The 20,057-nt window shown below is 34.0% G+C and overlaps 1 protein-coding gene across 1 annotated transcript; it reads right to left on the reverse strand.

Moving 5' to 3' along the window:
• Positions 1 to 346: 346 nt before the first annotated feature.
• LOC131847538 (hairy/enhancer-of-split related with YRPW motif protein) lies at positions 347 to 14,676 on the reverse strand. Its single transcript, XM_059197157.1, has 3 exons — positions 14,191 to 14,676; positions 9,309 to 9,517; positions 347 to 951 (listed from the first exon to the last, which is right to left on the reverse strand). Exons 1-3 carry the CDS (start codon positions 14,379 to 14,381, stop codon positions 428 to 430), a joined length of 924 nt encoding a protein of 307 aa, XP_059053140.1. The 5' UTR covers positions 14,382 to 14,676; the 3' UTR covers positions 347 to 427.
• Between the last annotated feature and the right edge of the window lie 5,381 nt (positions 14,677 to 20,057).

Here is a 20,057-nt window from a genome sequence, read left to right on the forward strand (position 1 = left end):
TCGAAATAAAAACACCTGTTAAATCTCGTTGTTGCTGGCAGGTTGTCCATTATTATTTTTGTAAATATTTATATTATTTCGTTCTGTCTTGCGAGCACTCTTGAGAACTATTTACACGGTAAATTATTACTGGTTTTTTAATAATTGCGTAGTGGTCCAGTCACAATTTGACTCTGTCATCTTATTATATTTTGAGTGGTTTCCCTATGTCAAGATATCGTATAGACTTCAAATACAAATCTCGTACTTCTAAGAAGTTTCTCGTACGGTTGGCAACACTAAACTAATTTTTGAGGCAGACAATGCTTTCTGCCTGTCTGTCATATGCATGTATTATAACATAATCATTAATATATATGTACCCCTTAATTTGAGTTTAAATTAATCTTTTAAATGGAATAATTTGAATAAAATTCACATAACAGTCCTAATAGGCTAACTCAGCTCCCCAAGGTCTGTATGGTTTCGAACTGTTCTGTGAGTACTGATGATGTGTTGGATGGTGAGGGTATGGTGCTGGGTAATGAGGAGCTGGTGGGGCAGGGTGCGGACCAGGGGGCGCCGGAGGACCTGGAGGAGCAGGGGGGTAATGTGGATAACTTGGAGGTGCTGACAACGGCGCGGCTATCGCTGTGGGTGCTGCAACCGTCGCTGATGCTGTACTGGTAGCTGTTTCCTGCCTATGCCCTAGTTCCGTATACCCATGCTGTGTCTGAGGTACAGGTGTCGAGGGATATTGAGGGTAGCCCCAATTGGCAGATTTGGCAGCCAACTCCCGCTGTGCCGCGAAACATTGGAGGTGGCTCATTAGCCTGAGCCGCAGAGGATCCTGAATGTCCAAACCCTCGCAGCTGACTAGATACCTGGCGACTTCCGCAGCACACTCCCTGAACCCGATGCTGTGGTAGTCCATGGCGTATCTCTGAGGGTCGTACGCGAATGTGTCAAGTCCTGTAACAAGAGAGACGGAAATATAAATAAATAGTCTTTCACCATCCAAGAATTTAAAAAAATACAATATTTTTAACGTGTATAAATGTCATATAAAATTAAACGATTAGAGTAATTATATTTTAGTCTTCTGGACTAGGAACGCATGAGTAGTATCGTATCACATGACAACGTGATGTCGTGAACGTGAACGTATATATATATATATGTATGTATACTAACTACTCGCCCCATATTCGCCTGGGTGTACATGTATTATATATATAAACCTTCCTCTTGAATCATTCTATCTATTAAAATCCGTTGCGCTTTAAAGATTTAAGCATACATACGGACGGACAGACAGCGACAGCGACTTTGTTTTGTACTATGTAATGATGACCAACAGGTAGGACGTAAGCTTATATGTCATTACATTAAAAAAATTGACTTGAATGAGAAAGCGAGAGACTGAGAGAGAGTGGTAATTTTGTATTTTCTGTGTATGACAGGTTTATGAAGCTACTCTGTCCGGAACAACAGTAGGTAGATAGTTGAAGAATTCTTCCAACATTTAATAGGTGGATAGACTATTGTAGTCCATTAATAAAAGCAAGTAAAGTTAAAGGGGCTACTAATTAATTTATAAAATATACAATAGAAGAATAAAAATGTAAGGGCATAAATATTATACGAAAAGGTCGAAATTAAAAGGTATAAATTGTTTCAAATTATTCACGTTTAATAAGTTTGTGTTCTTTTTTAACCTTAAAAAAGTTAGCTATTAGACTAGTATGTCTCTTGAATATACTATATTTACTACTTAATCTAGACATATAAATAAAATTGGAGTGTCTGTTTGTAATATTGAAATAACCGTTTTTACTACATGCATATGAATATACATACGGTACATACACCAAAATAACTTTTTTCTCAATTTTTGTCTGTCTGTCTGCCTGTCTGTATGTTTGTTATAATTACTTTACAAAGAATACATCCACGCATGTCGTTGAGATTTACACACACGCGACTTCGTCCATGTGGAAAGTAACTTTATTTTTCCAAAACAAAATAAATTTTCTAAAATAAAAGTAGCCTAAGTTACTCCTTATTATATCAGCTACCAGCCAACAAAAGTCCCGTCAAAATCGGTCCAGCCATTTTAGAGATTAGCCGGAACAAACAGACAGGCAAAAATTGTAAAAAATGTTATTTTGAATTTTTGTACCGTATTTATATTCATACGCGTGTAGTAAACAACGGTTATTTCAATATTACAAACAGACACTCCAATTTTATTTATATGTATAGATATTAAGGATACACTATAAAGACTTACAATAACTGCAGCCGTGATAACTTGTTTTTTATATGAACATATAAAATTTACAATGCAAAAACTTACACGACGTTACATAAGCACACGTCGCGAACAATGCAATTCAAGAAAACGAGACACCAACCATTTAGCCCTCGTGTTACTACCCTTACGCAACAAGTGTCAGACAGAGAGAGACACAGCTGTCAGAGAGAGATGGATGTTGACGTAACGGGATGCCCAAGTATCCGGAATTCTTGTTTAGGGACGAGCCAAGCCAAATAAGATGGGTCTGGCAATCCCTTCGTAAGTTGAATAAGATCATTCAAGAAATCCGACGTTGTGTAGTACATGAGAGGTCTAAGTTAGTTGGTTTTGAGAGTAGGCCACCGGGCCATATGTCGAAGGGTGAAGATGCAGCCATAAATGTAGTTATTGAAACTTTATTCCTTCTTATTGGTATTTTTATGAAAATTGTTATTCAATATAAAATATTTACAATTTTTTTTTATTATTTAAGTGTTAAACATCTGTTTATTATATTGAATTTAATGCTAAATCATTAGTACATATATATATATCATATACTAATCTATATATATAAATAAAATTGAAATGTCTGTTTGAAATATTGAAATAAACGTTTTTTACTACATGCATATGAATATAAATACACCAAAATATTTTTTTTTACAATTTGTGTCTGTCTGTCGGTCTGTTTGTTCCGGATAATCTCTGAAATCGCTGTACCGATTTTGAAGCCGGGGTGGGTAGCTAGTAGGCAATAAATTTCATGCCAGTGAAACTGTGAGTTAATTTTCACTTGTAGTACTGAGATCGGGTTGTGAGGAGAACAAGATGGTCTGTCCAGATTTTGGAGTGCGTTGCATGATTTATCTTTTGATTTTGCTTATACTGTGAATGAATTTGCTTGAACTGTAATGGAGTGGTTTGCAGCAAATGTTCAAATGCACTTTAATAACTGGTTATAAGTAGCAGGACAAACTATGACTCAATATTAAACTATATTTGCTATTACATAGAGGTTTTAGTTGAATGGTAGTGGCTCGATAAATTTTACGGAAATCAAAGCACACGTCTTGCTTACTTTGTGGCTCAGACGAGACTGCTGAGTACAGCTAGTGATTTATATATTTGAGCAATATTTGACTAGTATGTACTTTAAATTAGTACATAAAGATTTTACTTTAATAAGTTCTTCCGAGAGACTAATTGGGATAAAAAAATCGAATCATTTTAATGATAACACTTAAAAATATCTTAAGATACCATTGTTCGCCCCTTACTTCCGTCTTCGCCCAGTTGGTTGCAATGATTATGTATTTTTTCTAACGCAGGTGTGACAACCCTTGCTCAGAAGTATGTTCCGCTTCCGCTTGTCATTTGGGACAATAGAATCACGTGATCGGTGAATGCGAATGTAGATTAAGGCATTGGGACACTTTTTACTATTTACAAATGAAGTAAATTTAATTTGAACGCTTCAAATATGTTAATTTATTTAATTATATTTTATTTATATGTATACACATATAAATAAAATTGGAGTGTCTGTTTGTAATATTGAAATAACCGTTTTTACTACATGCATATGAATATATATACGGTACATACACCAACATAATATTTTTACAATTTTTGTCTGTCTGTCTGTCTGTCGTTCCGTTTGTAATGGCTAATCTCTGAAATCGCTGGACCGATTTTGATGGCACTGTTTTTTGGCAGATTAGATTAGCCATTTCAGTGCATTATTGGATGTAAAAAATGTTTATTTTATGTTTATTTTTTAATTATGGTAAATTAAGTTTAATTATATGTACATTTTATTTGCTCTTTTTTTTTCGTTTGTTGTTTATATTGTATTTTTTACATTGCACTAAATAAAATATTTTTCTTCTTCTTCTTCAAATAAACGTAGAGCGTAAAGTCAGTATATTGACAGCCATTTTGGTAAATTTATTTTTAAAATCTGTTAATTCTATCAAAACTGCTAGTATTCCGTTAAATAATATAAAATATTTTAAACAACATCAATTTACTTTTGGACCAGACAACAATGTAAACAATAGTTATTTCTCAGGTATCAACAAACTCAGGTTAATTGTCGATCGCTAACTACCTTAGCAAATATACTGCGATACAGTTATCTACACTATCAATCAGTTTACATCGGCGTTTATCAGTCCGTATGTTTGTCCAGGATAGCGTGGGAAGCGGGCGCCCTCCCTCGTCACACCCCGACTGTACGAGGGTGGTTTACCCTCCCGCAAGTCAATAGCTTACTTATTGTCCGTACGATATGATTTTACTGGTAGTATGTTTTTTTTTTCAGTAAATTTAACAATGTTGAAGGAATAAATATACGTTTTATAATAAAAAAGGTTTTGTTCGCGTTTCATTTGTTAGAGTATGTTATATTAACAGTATGTTAAATAAAGGCCTTGGTTGTATAACGGTTTAGCACAACGCCTTATGGTCGCGGGTTTGATTCCTCGCACGGCACAAACATTTGTATTCATGAGTATTTATTTATTTATTTAATTAACACAATATAAACTTACAGCTAATTGCCAACACGTTTATATTTTAAAACTATTATTACTACTTAAACTATATAATGATAAAAATATTCTTATTTTATTTATTACTAGCTCTGCTCCCGCGACTTCGTCCGCGTGGATTTTAACTTTATTTTTCCAAAATAAAAGTAACGTAAGTTACTCCTTATTACATCAGCTACCTGCCAAAAAAGTCCCGTCTAGCCATTTCAGAGATTAGCCGGAACAAACAGACCGACAGACAGACAGACAGACAGACAAATTTTAAAAAGTGGTTTTTTATGGATGTTTGTTGCTCTTTCACGCAAAACTACTGAAAGGTTTTTAATGAAACTTTGCAGTAGAATCAGAATAATCATAGGCTACATTTTTTATTGAAATTTAACGCGGGTAAAACCACGTGCGCAGCTAGTATACTATAATATAATAATTTACGTACAGAAGGAATATATATATAGTGCTGTTTTTTATATATTGTGTTACGTACGTAGTCATTTATTTGGTTTCTTATATATGCTCTATTTCAAACACTCCACATTGTAATGACAGAGACAACAAGCTGTCTCAACATTGTTCCATCTCCCTTATCTGTATCGCTTCCTGTGTTTTTATCGGCGCCAGGTGTCCGACTGTCTGTCCTACCTGGCTTAGTAACTGATACTCAGCTGATCGACTTTTAATTGTCTGGTCAAGTTTTTCTATCCATTTGCGGCCAGCCGATTGTAATTGAAAAAATCTTATAACATTAATACATTCAACTTTCTTTGTGGGGACTGGTCTGTTCGGGTTACGAACACTGATTAGACTATTTGCTTTTGCAATAGCATATGCTGGTGGTCACTCTATTATCCCAAATTTGAATTTCAAAATGAATCTGTATTATTGTAAACATGTACAACATTTATTTGAAAATAATACGAGCTGAGTTTCTTGTCAGTTCTTCTCATCTCGATATCATTCCGAACTGACGGTAGATTTGACATATCATAACTGTCTGCAGTAGACCTACATGAATAAAGATATTTTGAATTTGTGATACTAGCGACGCACCTCGGTTTTGCAGTATAGTTTCGGGTAAGTACTACATTAATGTATGAAACGGAGATGAAATGACTCTATGTACTATCTGTAACCGCGATTACATAGGTGTGGAATTAAATAATAAAAAATCTAAAATATAAGCAGCTTAAGATACTCCATATAATATTAGCTATTTGTGAGTGAAAATTCTATTAAAATCGGTACAGACGTTTCAGAGATAAACACGAACAAATAGAGACAAAAAAAATTATAATAAATTAATTTTTGCAGTAATTACCGTATATACTGTCATATTCCTTTAGTGAAAATCTGTTAATTTGAAATTACAAACAGACAGTTAAATTTAATTTATTTGTATACATATAAATCTATAAACTTTCAGGAAGAAATGTTCAAAATACTAAAAAGACACTCAAAAAAAAAAGAAAAAAATTGTAATTACCGTATCTGCATTTCATATTCATTTAGTGAAAATCTGTTAATTTAAAGTTACAAACAGACACTCCAATTTAATTTATTTCTATACATATAAACCTATAAACCATCAGGAAGAAATTCTCAAATCAATAGTGAAAACCGTTTCAGTCTGCCGCGTGGTCTGTAAACCGAAATTACGATGTTTGATGAATAAGATGGTCTGTCTCTAATTAAACCGGAAACCGGATATGTCCATACCATGTGGTTTCGGAATCAATGAACACGCGGTTAACGTGGCATATATACTATAAACTGAATCTGGTTTTACACAAATTAGTGCAGCCGATAGCCTTGTCCGGCAAAACCACTAATTGGGAACATCCTCGTGATTTTTTTCGGTAGAATAACTTCGGAAGGAAGAGAAATTAAGGTTTTTTCCCCCTTTCATATAAAACGTGCCACTATGAAAATTTTCTACAATAATTAATTAGAGACGATGAACTTATATCTGTAGTATAAAACAACTGACATAAACGTTATAGACAGATTTTCTTTAAACAAGTTTGTTTTAGAATTACACGTGTTAGAGTTCACATCAATATTGTAGAAAAAATCCGATATTTTAGAAAGATATTAAAAAAGGTAGTTTGTGTTTAGTACTAATGAAGTACCCAATGTAAGGATTATTACAAATATTGTAAATAGCGCCATCTAGTATTTATAGACCGACCTACTACATTGACTTCGGTCTATAGTCTATAAATACGGAGGTCGGTAGTTGAATAATTCTCTTTCGTTGGGTGATCCGCGGCATTTAGTCGACGAGCGCAGAGCGTGCCGGTTGTGTTTTGGATACTAAAATGAATTGTATTAGGAATGGGTTTATCCCGGTCTTAGTTGGGCCTGGGGGGAAGCTGTAAGTAGTGAAGGTGAGTTTTAATGGATTCCAAAAGGACCTTTTAAACCTACACCCGTGTCACAAGTCACGGGCGCTACTTGGGGTTTCCCTTGCGGTAGCCGGGTTCATAGCCTAAGTCGTCATGGTTTCATAGTGCTTCTTACACACGTAACTGAAAACCTCTATTTTCACCAAAAAAAAGGATCTATCTTAGTCTAATACGCAAGAAAAATCCAAGACAGTATAAAATTGAAAAAAAATATGCAATGTATAAATATATATAATGAATTTTAAGTATAACGAAAGAAATATCTTTATATTTACCGTAATAAATATTGCTAACTTCTTTCGAAATCATTACATAGTATAAAACAAAGTCGTAGCTGTCTGTCCGTCTTTGTCGTGTCTCGTCTGTTCTGTACTTTTGAGATATATACTTATTTGTTAAAAACTAAGTCCAGTCATATAAGCTTACTAATAAAGTTTAACTTACAAATAACTTTATAAACAGTAGTCTCATAATCGGGAATATTATTCCCAAATTCCAACATTCACAAATGTCGGATAAAAAAACGGGTCCACCTGTCGCGTAGACCCGGAAGAGAGACCCGCGTGGGAACTAGATCCATCAGGAGTAGGGTTGCCAACCACACTTTATAATAACGTATCCTACTTTATTTTTGGTAATTATACTTTATGCAAAATACTTTATTTTCAACCTTTACTGTGATGCGTAAAACAAAATACTCATTATAGGTACTTAACGATTTATAACTACTGAACGAAATGTTAGATGTCAATGTGAGTTGTGACATTTGTCGCAGCTCTAGTGTTAAAAGCCCACAAAAATACGTGTTTAAAGCAATAAAAACATGAAATTAAAATTATACTTTATTTTTTTCTAATAACTAACTAACTTTATACGTTTTTTGTCAAAGAAAGTTGGCAACCCTAATCAGGAGGCGCGTGACGCGGCGTGACGCGACGTGCTATATTACGGCACGTATGACATCCATGAAATGTCGTATTGTTTTTTTCAATATTGTATCTAAACTAATATTGCGAAGAGAAAATATTTTGATTTAAAGAACATAATAATAAAATATAAAATAATATAATAATCTCAGGACAATTCACACAGCGCTATCTAGACCCAAGTTAAGCTAGTTAAAGCTTGTGTTATGGGTATTAGATAACTGATACAAATACATACATATTTGACATCATATGGGCATGACATAATTGATACAAATACATAGATTTCTTTCATAAATACATACATATTATAGAAAACATCCAGACCGATACAAACAATCATGCTCATGAATACAAATGTTTGTGCCGTGCGAGGAATCGAACCCGCGACCATCGGAAGTAAGACGGCGCCGCGGCGTGCTACACCACTAGACCATCGAGGCGTCATGATATAAATCCCTTATTGTGTGATTATTTTATATGTATTTTTAATTATCTATATGGTAAATATATACATTTTATTTAAGCTTTTTTATTTCGTTTGCTTGTTTTTTATATTGTAACATTGTTGAAAAGCACTAAATAAATATTTTTTCTGTCTTTCTTTCTTTCTTAGTAACTCTTTTAATTTTTTTTACTGTAATAACCAACATACAGTCAGTAACTCATTATAAAAAACAATTATCAAATAACACAGCTCATCGCATAATGGTTAACAATCATAATGTAACAAAGACTTTTCTTTGTCCTTAACTATTGCATAGACAATTCTTATCTTAAACCGGGAATATGTAGTATGCAATTTCTTTTGTAACGTGTCGCCTGGCGTGGAGTTTATCGATATTCACCGTTACAATTCACTTTTAACGTTTCAAATGTTTTTTTTTAATTGCAGGAAACGGAAACGTGCAGTATAGAATAGAATAGAATAGAATAGAAAATCATTTATTCAAATAAACTTTGCTCAGTAAATGTGATTTAGCAGATGTTTTGAATTTATTTAAGGATAATTCCAGCCTTTGGTATGTTATTGTAAATTTTTATTCCTATTCCCATAAACGACCTATTGACTTTTTTTAAACGATACTTGGGGACAGCAAGTTTGTCTTTAAATGTAGAAGATAAGGGATAAAAAGTAGGTTCCTACCTTTTGAATGTAACATCTTCAAATGGTCAACAGTGAGTTGGAGAATCTCCGCTTTCTCCAGCTTGGCGCTGCCCTGCTTCTCACAGGCAGCGGGCACCAGCCGCTTCAGTTCAGTCAGCGAGGTGTTGATGCGGTCTCTGCGCTTCTTCTCTATCACGCCCCGCCGTCGCTTCCTCGTCATCAGCTGACAGGAATCACCACCTGGAGATCTGTAAAGTGAGACAGTTTAATAAAAATATAGAAAACTGTCCCGGCAAACGTTGTTTTGCCATATAAATTAATAACGCTATAAAAAAGTAGGGGTTGATGATAGAAGGGTGAAAATGTAAGATTGTATGTATTTTTGTATGTTGTATCATAAAAAAATATAAACTAAAAATTTTGCCTAAAAAATAATAAAAAAAAATTTAGGAGTGGACTACCCCTAACATTTAGGGGGATGAATAATAGATGTTGGCCGATTCTCAGACCTACTCAATACGCTCACAAAATTTCATGACAATCGGTCAAGCCGTTTCGGAGGAATATGGGAACGAAAACTGTGACACCAGAATTTTATATATAAGATATTTCATTATTTACATTATATATGTACATTACAATCATGTACATTATATATGTTTATGGATCTTACAATATATATGAGGCTCTATTTCCTTTTGTCACTGCATGATGCATGGACGTCTGGACTGATTTCGCTGATTCTTTTTTTGTTGTTTATTATTGTTATCAGAATAAACTTATGAAAGAACATAAAAAAAGTTGTTTTTTCATTATTTATTGTACAAGTTTTTGACGACCTCGGTGGTATAGCGGTCTAGCACACCGCTTTACGTCCGATGGTCGCGGGTTCGATTCCTCGCACGGCACGAACATTTGTATTCATGAGTATGATTGTTTGTATCGGTCTGGGTGTTTTCCATGTATAATATGTATGTATTTACGAAAAAAAAAATCTATGTACTTGTATCAGTTATCTAGTACCCATAACACAAGCTTTAGGTAGCTTAATGTGGGTCTAGATGGCGCTGTGTGAATTGTCCTGAGATAAAAAAAAAATATTTTAGAATAATATCTTTTTTTATTATAGCATAGGGGCTACAAACGAGCATGCGGCTCACCTGATGGTAAGTGATTACCGTCGCCCATGAGCACCCGCAACACTAGGAAAATTGCAAGTGCTTTGCCGGCCTTTTAAGAAGGAATAATGAAGGTTTCAATATCGTATTGATTCGAAAATAATATTGCTGGAAGGTGATTACACAATTTGGTTGTAGAGACTAAAAGTTCCATCTAACATACATACAACATTGTATTTCCATTTGATTACAGATTCCAAAGACAAATATTAATAATTTATAAGTACATATCAATTTATATTCAATATGTTTCGTAATTCCGTCTGTTATATATTTCCTCAAAATATTTGCGAAATCGGTTTTATATTATGCTCAGATTTATACAATGAATACTTAATAAGCAAAGTCTGAAGGTACGTAATAGGGGGGAATAGAATTGTTAGTAATGTGCACTTATGACCCCATTACTAGCAATGTACCATGTCAGGTTGACCTCCACGCGGTTCCCCTGGAAACCATCGTGATAAATTCCCCGTGAATTTGTCACGATGGGCTAACTGACCTGATTTCATGTTCATCTTATCATCCTGCACTGGTGCCCCGCCAGCGTAAACCGTTGGCGCAGGCGGGTGTACCATTCCATTATCATCCATATAAAAAAAAGGTACGTATTACATTTAGACTTGCAGTCAACCTTTAACATATCACTCGGCGCCGTCTAGAACAAACTAAGTGAACATGTACTAAACAACCGATAAAATCACCTAAATAATAATAAATTACTTGGTCAGTATGAACTGTAACTCTAATTCATAATACCGTGGAATTTCGAGAATCCTTCCCAATATTATTAATGCGAAAGTAACTCTGTCTGTCTGTCTCGCTTTCCCGTCAAAACTACTGAACCGATTTAAGCGAAATTTGGTACACAGATAGTCTAGACCAAGTAAAGCAAAAACAACAAGATGACCGCTTAAACTCCTTGCAGTTTGTCATAGACCCCTGGGGGTCGATATACACCACTTGGGAATCACTGTTCTAGAAATTTCTTTAATTTGTCTATTGCTGATTACTCGTAAAATAACACAAAATAGGGCCTTGACTAGTTGTGTAATTTTTGTGAACGTAACAATTCTTTGCCTTTAGTTTCCTTTCTCTGTAATTACTTTTGACATACATATATATATATATATACTAGCTTTTACCGGCGGCTTCGCTCGCGTTAATTTATCCCCATGGAATTTATCAACATCCTTTCTTAGGGGATGCGTACATCATAGTAGCTTTATGCATGCAGAGTCTCAGCCCGATCGGTTCAAAATTGACAAAGTTTCATACAAAGTTTCATACGCTATTTTATCCCCTTGGGTGTAGAATTAATCAAAATCCTTTCTTAGCGGATGCCTACGTCATAACATCTACCTGCATGCCAAATTTCAGCCCGATCCGTCTAGTGGTTTGAGCTGTCCGTTGATAGATCACTATGTCAGTCACCTTTGAGTTATATATATTTAGATATTATATATATAATTAGATATATATAAGATAAGTACATTTATTTTTATACATTGACTCGTCAAACTGCAGAATAGTTTGTTGGCAAGATATCGCTTAGTTTTTTAAATATTTACCTACCTATATCCATATAAATACACGTTTTTAGAAAGAAAGCAAGAAGTTTTTAGTAATTTAGCAATAATATATATATATATTTTTAAACTATCTAAATGTACACATTTTAATTTCGACTTCAGTACTGCTCTACTTAAATTAGAATTTCATTGTAACCCATCTAAATTAATTAAAAAACCCCATTGTTCTTTCCCCGTAATAATTGATAACTCTCGGTTAAACAAATTTACTCTGCGTGTTATTTCTCGTATTGTAGATATTTTTTAATACAATTCTAACATTTACCTATAGCTATAGTGTTTCGAGAAACTTTCACACCGCCACTTAGATATTTATTACATACTCGAAATATGTAGGCTCAATAACATGTCATAGTTAGTTAAAGGAGTCAGATCTCGGTGGTCTAGAGATTTAGCACATCGCTTTATTTCCGAAGGTTGCGGGTTCGATTCCTCGCACGGCACAAACATTTGTATACATGAGTGTGATTGTTTGTATACTATATATGTTTCTGAAAATATTTAACCAGACTGGAAGTGCATCATTCAATTGTATTATAGTAGACAATTATGTATTTATTTGTATGACGCGCGAGGTCCCACAACACGTGCTACGCGCCTACGCGTTACGTCATTACTACGAGACAAGATGACACTTGACTAATCAACCTGATCTCGTTCCATACAAAAACTGTATTGGCTGTCATATGAAACGACCAAATACAAGATAGACTGTTAGGTATGATAGTACGGGCTGTATTTACATTATTTGTTATACTGTATGTATATAAAAGTAGTGTGTATATTGAAATAAAAATTAATTACAGACATAAATAGTATGTAGAACAGTATAAAATAATTAAGAATTAGGAGCGCAACAATTAATCAGTATATCTGCAAAAGAAGCCATTTTGTAGTTTAAGTTTTTTAGTTTCCCGCGCAAACGTAATGCGTCACAGATACAGAATATTGCACGGCGCGCAGTCGCCGTAGGATGACGAGCGCGTCATAGCTGTATGCGGATGTTAATACTATGAGTATGTAATATTATGTTATCTGTGCTATGGGTATTAAACACAGATCATAATCTAAGCAATAATCGTGCGTTCAAAAAGTATGAAACAGCATGTATTATTAAAAAAAAAACAATTTTTTAAAACTGCATGTATTCAACTCCTTTCCACATAAAATTTAGTATCTTAATTAATTTTGCGTGTAACGAATAAATACATAGAGTAAGCTGAGTAGAAAGAAACATAAATCTTAACTACATATTTTCATATCTCAAATTTCACAGGAATGATAATGTAGAATCGACCTTCTCTTGTTTTATACAGATATGATTATTGTATTATTTTTTTAAATAGAATACGACTTATATTTATTTATTAAAAAGAGTTTTTAATCAATTATTTGTTTGACTTTATTAATACATCACAAAAAAAATCTTATTTAAAATAGAATAGAATTGAGAATTGTTTATTCAAATAAACATAAATTTAAGAGCTTAGAAAACTGTATGATTATTCAAGTCATTTTTTTTATCTACCGGAAAGCTGTCTCATCACAAGTCTTACTTGTGATGAGACAGCTTTCTGGTAGCGGTAGCTTCCGACTTGCGTGTTGCTCTCTTAAATGATTATTGTAATTTTATAATATTATTAGGTAATAATATTAGTTCAAAATGAAGTGCATGTCCTCATGTACCGGTCAGGGATAGTGTAGGTATAAAATGGCAATACTCTAACAAGATTCATATCGGAAACTTCTTGAAAATGCTAAACCAATATTGACAATGTCTCTTAGCTTTTTGAAATTCAGGTTGAAGTTTTGGAAAATTTCCTTTAGAAAACATTGTAGAAAAATATTGTTTGTATTATAAATGTTTCATATTTATTTTTGAATAAGTGTAGGTCATTTTTGCGGATACATATTATTTCTTATATGTACATTGTTGGTAAATTTAATATATTTAGTTTCTTGAAGAGATTACTGATGCTGGCAGCTTGTATAACATCTTTTAATAAACTTTGTATGTTTGATATGTCACTTTTGTCTTCGCTGTGAGCTTTTTTGGAAATATACACAATTATCACTATTATTCTGTTTTTAATAAAATAGTCGTTGTCGCCGCTTCAGTCACAATTACAATATTATACAATGTGTACTTACTGCGCATCCTTACTGCTTTCTTCTGAAAACGCGTCGTCCTCACTCTCCGAATGGGTTCTTTTATTCCGTTGAGCGGGCGGAGGTGGCGCAGGCGCTGGCGCCGGAGGTCCCCATCCGTAGCCCCACTGGGGCTGCCCCTGATGAGGTTGGAGTGATGAGCTGGACTCCATGTGACGGTGATGATATTCCATAATCACTATTTAATTAATGCCACCAATATTTATTTTCACCAATATTTAATTTATTTTCACCAATATTTAATTTATTGTCACCAATATTTGATTTATTGTCACTAATATTTAATTTATTGTCACTAATATTTAATTTATTGTCACTTGTTCGTTAACATAAGGTGCATATTAAGGCACATCTTATCGATGTCTTGAACACACTTCGGGTATCTGGAGGCGACACGTGCGTGCGTGTGGGCCGACGGCGCCGGAGTGTGCTGCCGCGTGCTAACCGTGTGCCGGCACCCTTAGCGCTCGCCCTGTGTATACCACACTTTATTTTTCCAAACATATCCCACACCCATTTAAACGATTGTGATATTTATTCCTTTGTAATAACGGTTATTAAGTACGCTATATAAAAGTTGCAAATTATTTTTTACACAGATTTGGGACTGCAATTCTAGTGAGCGAATTTATACTTTATTATAGTTGTGTTTAAGGTTATTTAACTGAAATTTGGGGGGTCAAACGCCACATTAACTATTACGAATGTTTGTTCCTATACCGCGTATTACATTTTAATATTTATACAGTAAGAAATAGGGTCGATAATGCAGATTTTTTATGATACTGGGTGGTTAATACTGCCGCGTGTCGGGCGTACGGTGGGAAAATGAGTAACAATTAGGAAATGCAATTTTATTCGCCGGAGTGTATGTGTGAATGTTATCTCCATGAAGGGGTGGATTGAGAAGCGTGGGACCAACTGTAGGTATATTGGGATTTACTGACTCACTGAGTTAGTACCTAACGGTTTATTCATATTTCGAGTACCCCTATATACTGACTGTTTTTTACTAATGACGTATAAACTTACAACATTGTTAATATTAGGTTATACTCTTTTTGGAAGTTCGCAATATATTTAATAATAGCTGTTCCCGCGACTTCATCCTCGTGGAAAATAAAAGAAGCCTAAGTTACTTCCTTTTACATCGGCTACCTGCCAAAAAAAGTCCCGTCAAAAACGGTCCAGCCATTTCAGAGATTAGCCGGAACAAACAGACAGACAGACAAAATTTGGTGTATGTAGCGTATATATATTCATATGCATGTAGTAAAAAACTGTTATTTCAATATTAGAAACAGACACTTCAATTTTATATATATAGATAATAATCTAGTAGAAGTTCGCAATATATTTAAAAAAATGTTATTTTGGTGTATGTAGCGTATACATATATATTCATATGCATGTAGTAAAAAACGGTTATTTCAATATTAGAAACAGACACTTCAATTTTATTTATATGTATAGATTATTATATTATTATAATATTTAATAATGAATTAGTACTACTTGGTAGTTTGTATTCTCATATTTCAACATAAAAATGTAAAGTTACAACATTAAATTATTTAAAAGAGCAACACACAATTTTCTTGCTCGTTCTTCTTGCGATGAGACAGCTTTCCGAATGAGCGGTAGAATAAAAAAAGTAATGACTATTCTAAAGTGCTTCAATGTAAGTTTATTTTAAAAAAGCATTTTCTATTCTATTCCATTCTAAAAGCGGAAAGTAGTCTCTCTCATAAAACATAAACTTGTATATTACGTTGACATTAAAAAATAAAGAAATATGCTATTATACAATTTGACAGGCATTGCAATATGTTCCCGAATATAAGAACATTATAACTGTTTCAAGTATATGTAAGTAGAAAAAAGTTTTTGCTTCTTCAGTATAAAACAAAATCGCTGTCGCTGTCTGTCCGTCCCTACGTATGCTTAAATCTTAATTAAACTACCCAACGGATTTTGAAGCGGTTTGTAATAGATAGAGTGATTCAAGAGGAAGGTTTATATATATAATACATTGACGACCTCGGTGGTATAGCGGTCTAGTACACCGCTTTACAAAAATCACACACGGCACAAACATTTGTATTCATGAGTATGATTGTTTGTATCGGTCTGGGTATTTTCTATGTATAATATGTATGTATTTAGGAAACAAAATATGTATGTATTTGTATCAGTTATCTAGTACCCATAACACAAGCTTCAGCTAGCTTAACTTTGGTCTAGATGGCGCTGTGTGAATTGTCCTGAGAATATTATTACTATTATATTAGGTACAACCGAACGAAGCTGGACGAGTAGCTAGTTCTTTATATGAAAACTTAAAAGGAAGCTTGGCGGTAGAAATAGTCGAGACTGACAGTAGACAGATGTCTTTGTACATACTCTACCTTAAGTTAATTACATTAATATCAATCTATTCGACAAATAATCACAATTGTCGGGTGATTTTTTGCATAAATCGAATTACCCCAACTGTAAAACATGTTTAGTGTGGTGGTTATCCTCACCACTTAGCGTTATATATGTTGTGATGTGATGAGGTGTCGCTATTTAATATATTTTTGAAAAAATTGTCGAGCGATTGTTGCACACGTCCAGCATACGCCCCGGAAGTGGTTGAATACCGTTGTCCCGCCGCGCCGCCTTGCGTTGTGCGGCACAAACTTCAGAATACTTAAAATTATCTTTGTTTTATATATGTGTATTATATACATGATAATAATTATTAGTAAAATAATATGTACCTATTCTAATATGACAGTATGACACATCCTGTACAATAAAATCGTGTTTTAAGCTGCACCGTCAGCTATAAATTCTTCCACATGCAGTTTCACTGACGATGCAGCACTTTCTTATTAAATGTGAAAGTATATTTTAATATAATTATAAGAATCAGCCTCCATCGAGGAGCTGCCATTGGTGTAGTAAGTGTAAATATATTGTAATAAAATTATATTTTTAGAGACAAACGAACTTGCTGCTCACGTGATGGTAAGTGATTACCGCAGCCCTTGAGCATCCGCAATACCAGGGGAATTGCAAGTACGTTGTCGGTCTTTTAAGAAGGAATAAGCTCTTTTCTTTAAAAATATTGTATTGGTTCGGAAATACCACTGCTAGAAAGAAGGTGATTCCACAATGTAGGATGCGTGGCAAAAGGTTTGAAAGCCGATTTTCTTAACCATCATATAAATGATAAATGTGTATTTACAGCCTCGGTGGTCTAGTGGTTTAGCACACCGCTTTACTATCCGATGGTCGTGGGTTCGATTCCTCGCACGGTACAAACATTTGTATTCATGAGTATGATTGTTTGTATCGGTCCGGGTGTTTTCTATGTATAATATGTATTTATTTACAAAAAAAATGTATCCATGTATTTATATCAGTTGTCTAATACCCGTAACACAAGCTCTGCTTAGTTTGGGACTAGATGGCGCTGTGTGAATTGTCCTGAAATATTATTATTATATCTGTTTGTTACAATTTAATGAAAGGGCTGAATAAATTTTAATGAAATTTTATGTAGATTTTATCTCTAGATAGGACTTGGAAAACGAAGAGAAATATGGACTGAAAGTTTATGCAGGTAATTATAACCTAAAAATGTATCTGTTATTATTATATACATCTAAATGAATGGAATATACCATTCGTATTGTAAGAGTTCTCTATCTATTATAGTTACCTATGCATTCACAAAAAAATGTACTGTATAATTAAGTATTTATATCAGTTGTCTAGTAACCATAACATAAGCTCTACTTAACTTGAGACTAGATAGTGTTGTTTGAATTGAACTGGGTCATATTTATTTAAAGATTTATTTTAATCCATCAAGTATTTGACAGTATTTTATTAAAAATTTTATCTTCCACACATATCAATGCCTTACAAGATCTCGTAAGATATGCTATATGTAGAGTACAAAAAGCTGCCGAAAGTCATGCCTCGCTTGTTTTGCGTGCACACATACGTTTTTAACAATATGTCTTTTAACAAAAGTGTCGCGTATATACTTCAGAGGTTTAATCCCATCAGATTTGTTGTTAAAAGAGTCAATCCTATAGCAGGCATTGTACCGGCAGTAATCCGTTCAGAGCTATCGTCTTACGATGAAGTTAGTAAAAAGTGCCGTTTTGTTGGCTCATAATGGAAGCATTGTCAGCGATTTTGAAGCATTATTTGTGACAGAAGTATATTTTTGTTCCGCGACTTTGTTCGTGTGGAATTTAACTTATTTTCTTTTTTGAAATAATTCACTAAAATAAAAGTAATCTAAGTTAATCCTTATAATATTAGGTATATGCGAGAGAATGTCCCGTCAATAAGATTAGCAAGAACTATCAGCTAGATAGACAGACAGAAAATATTTTTTTTTCATTATTTTTTTTTATATAAGTACTGTATACTCTTCCATATGCATTTAGAGAGAAGCTGTTAATGTGATATTACAAACAGATACTTTAATTTTATTAATTTGTATAGATTTGACTCGGTTTCAAAAAGAAGGTTTTCGTTTCATAGTATAAAACAAAGTCGCTGTCGCTGTCTGTCCGTCCCTATGTTTTAAACTACGCAACGGATTTTGAAGCGGTTTTCTTTAATAGATAGAGTGATTCAAGAGGAAGGTTTATATATATAATACATGTACACCCGTGCGAAACCGGGGCAAATAGCTAGTATTTGTATAATTCAGAATCATTATACATACTGATTAGGTCGCAGGGACTGACTATACAATAGAAACACAGCTATGTATGTATTTCTGAATTATAGCGCCACCTAGTCCCAAGCTAAGCAGATCTTCCGTTATAGGTACTATACAACTGAAGGATATACTCAGATGTTTTGTTTTTGTAAATACATATATAATATACATAGAAAACAACCAAATCAATACAAACAATCAGATTCATGCAAGGAATCGATACCGCGCGAGGAATCGAACCCGCCACCATCGTAAGTGCAGCGCTGTGCTAACCCGCTAAACTACATGAGTTGTTGAATTTATTGACAGTATTTTAGCTCCAGGCTGGTAAGCCACTGTTGGTACCATAAACAAGCATCGCTTAACACAATCTACTTGAGGATACAAAAAGTTAAGGGCTTTTTTTTTATATTTAACCCGTTTTTTTGTGGGCGTGAGAAGAAACGGTGGGATACTGGGACAGGTGGTGGCGGACGGCACCATTCATTGTGGTATACCATTGTTCACGTACGTGTCGCGAAATTGTGTGCCACACTGGTTTTCTATGCGAAAGGAAACCTTTGTTAGTTTATGGGAGTTTGATTAGCATTCGATGTTTATGAATCTGCCAATCTTTATTTAATATTATGGAGAGGAAAGATTATGCTTTTTGTATGTTTGTTTGTTGTAGTTTTATTTTATAAACTATCTGTACCCGCGACTTCGTCCTCGTGGGAGATAACTATGTTCCGTCGGGACTGTACGCCTATTTCCCGCTCTTCTTTCATATCGGAAAAGATAAACCACTTCCCACTTCTAATTTTTTGTAAAGCGATATACCGATAGCGACATACCGATTAGTACAAATTCAATTAAATAATCAATAAAAACGCACTAATTTATTAGAGTCAAAATGACTGAGTAACTAAATAAGACTAAATAATTTAGTACTAATACTAAATATTTAGTCTTATTTAGTTACTCAGTCATTTATGTGTATTTAATATTTTGACTCTTGTTTTTGTATCCAATTTAAACTTCTCAAAACCATGCTCGCCTCGAAGTATCTCAAACCAGTTGTGAGACGAGTTAAATTCAGTAATATTATAAACAGTTGAAATAGAAAAGAATAGAA

The sequence above is a fragment of the Achroia grisella genome, unplaced genomic scaffold (genome assembly GCF_030625045.1).
Source record: "Achroia grisella isolate CSIRO2021 unplaced genomic scaffold, CSIRO_AGI_Agris_v1 utg1056, whole genome shotgun sequence".
Taxonomy (NCBI): Eukaryota; Metazoa; Arthropoda; class Insecta; order Lepidoptera; family Pyralidae; genus Achroia; species Achroia grisella.

Excerpts from the sequence above, each read along its gene's own strand:
- LOC131847538 (XM_059197157.1), bottom strand. The coding sequence starts at position 14,381 with ATGGAATATCATCACCGTCACATGGAGTCCAGCTCATCACTCCAACCT. Across the intron at positions 9,518-14,190 it reads GAAAGCAGTAAGGATGCGCA|ATCTCCAGGTGGTGATTCCT; the intron begins GTAAGTACACAT and ends CTCACTTTACAG. Across the intron at positions 952-9,308 it reads GAAGATGTTACATTCAAAAG|GACTTGACACATTCGCGTAC; the intron begins GTAGGAACCTAC and ends CTCTTGTTACAG.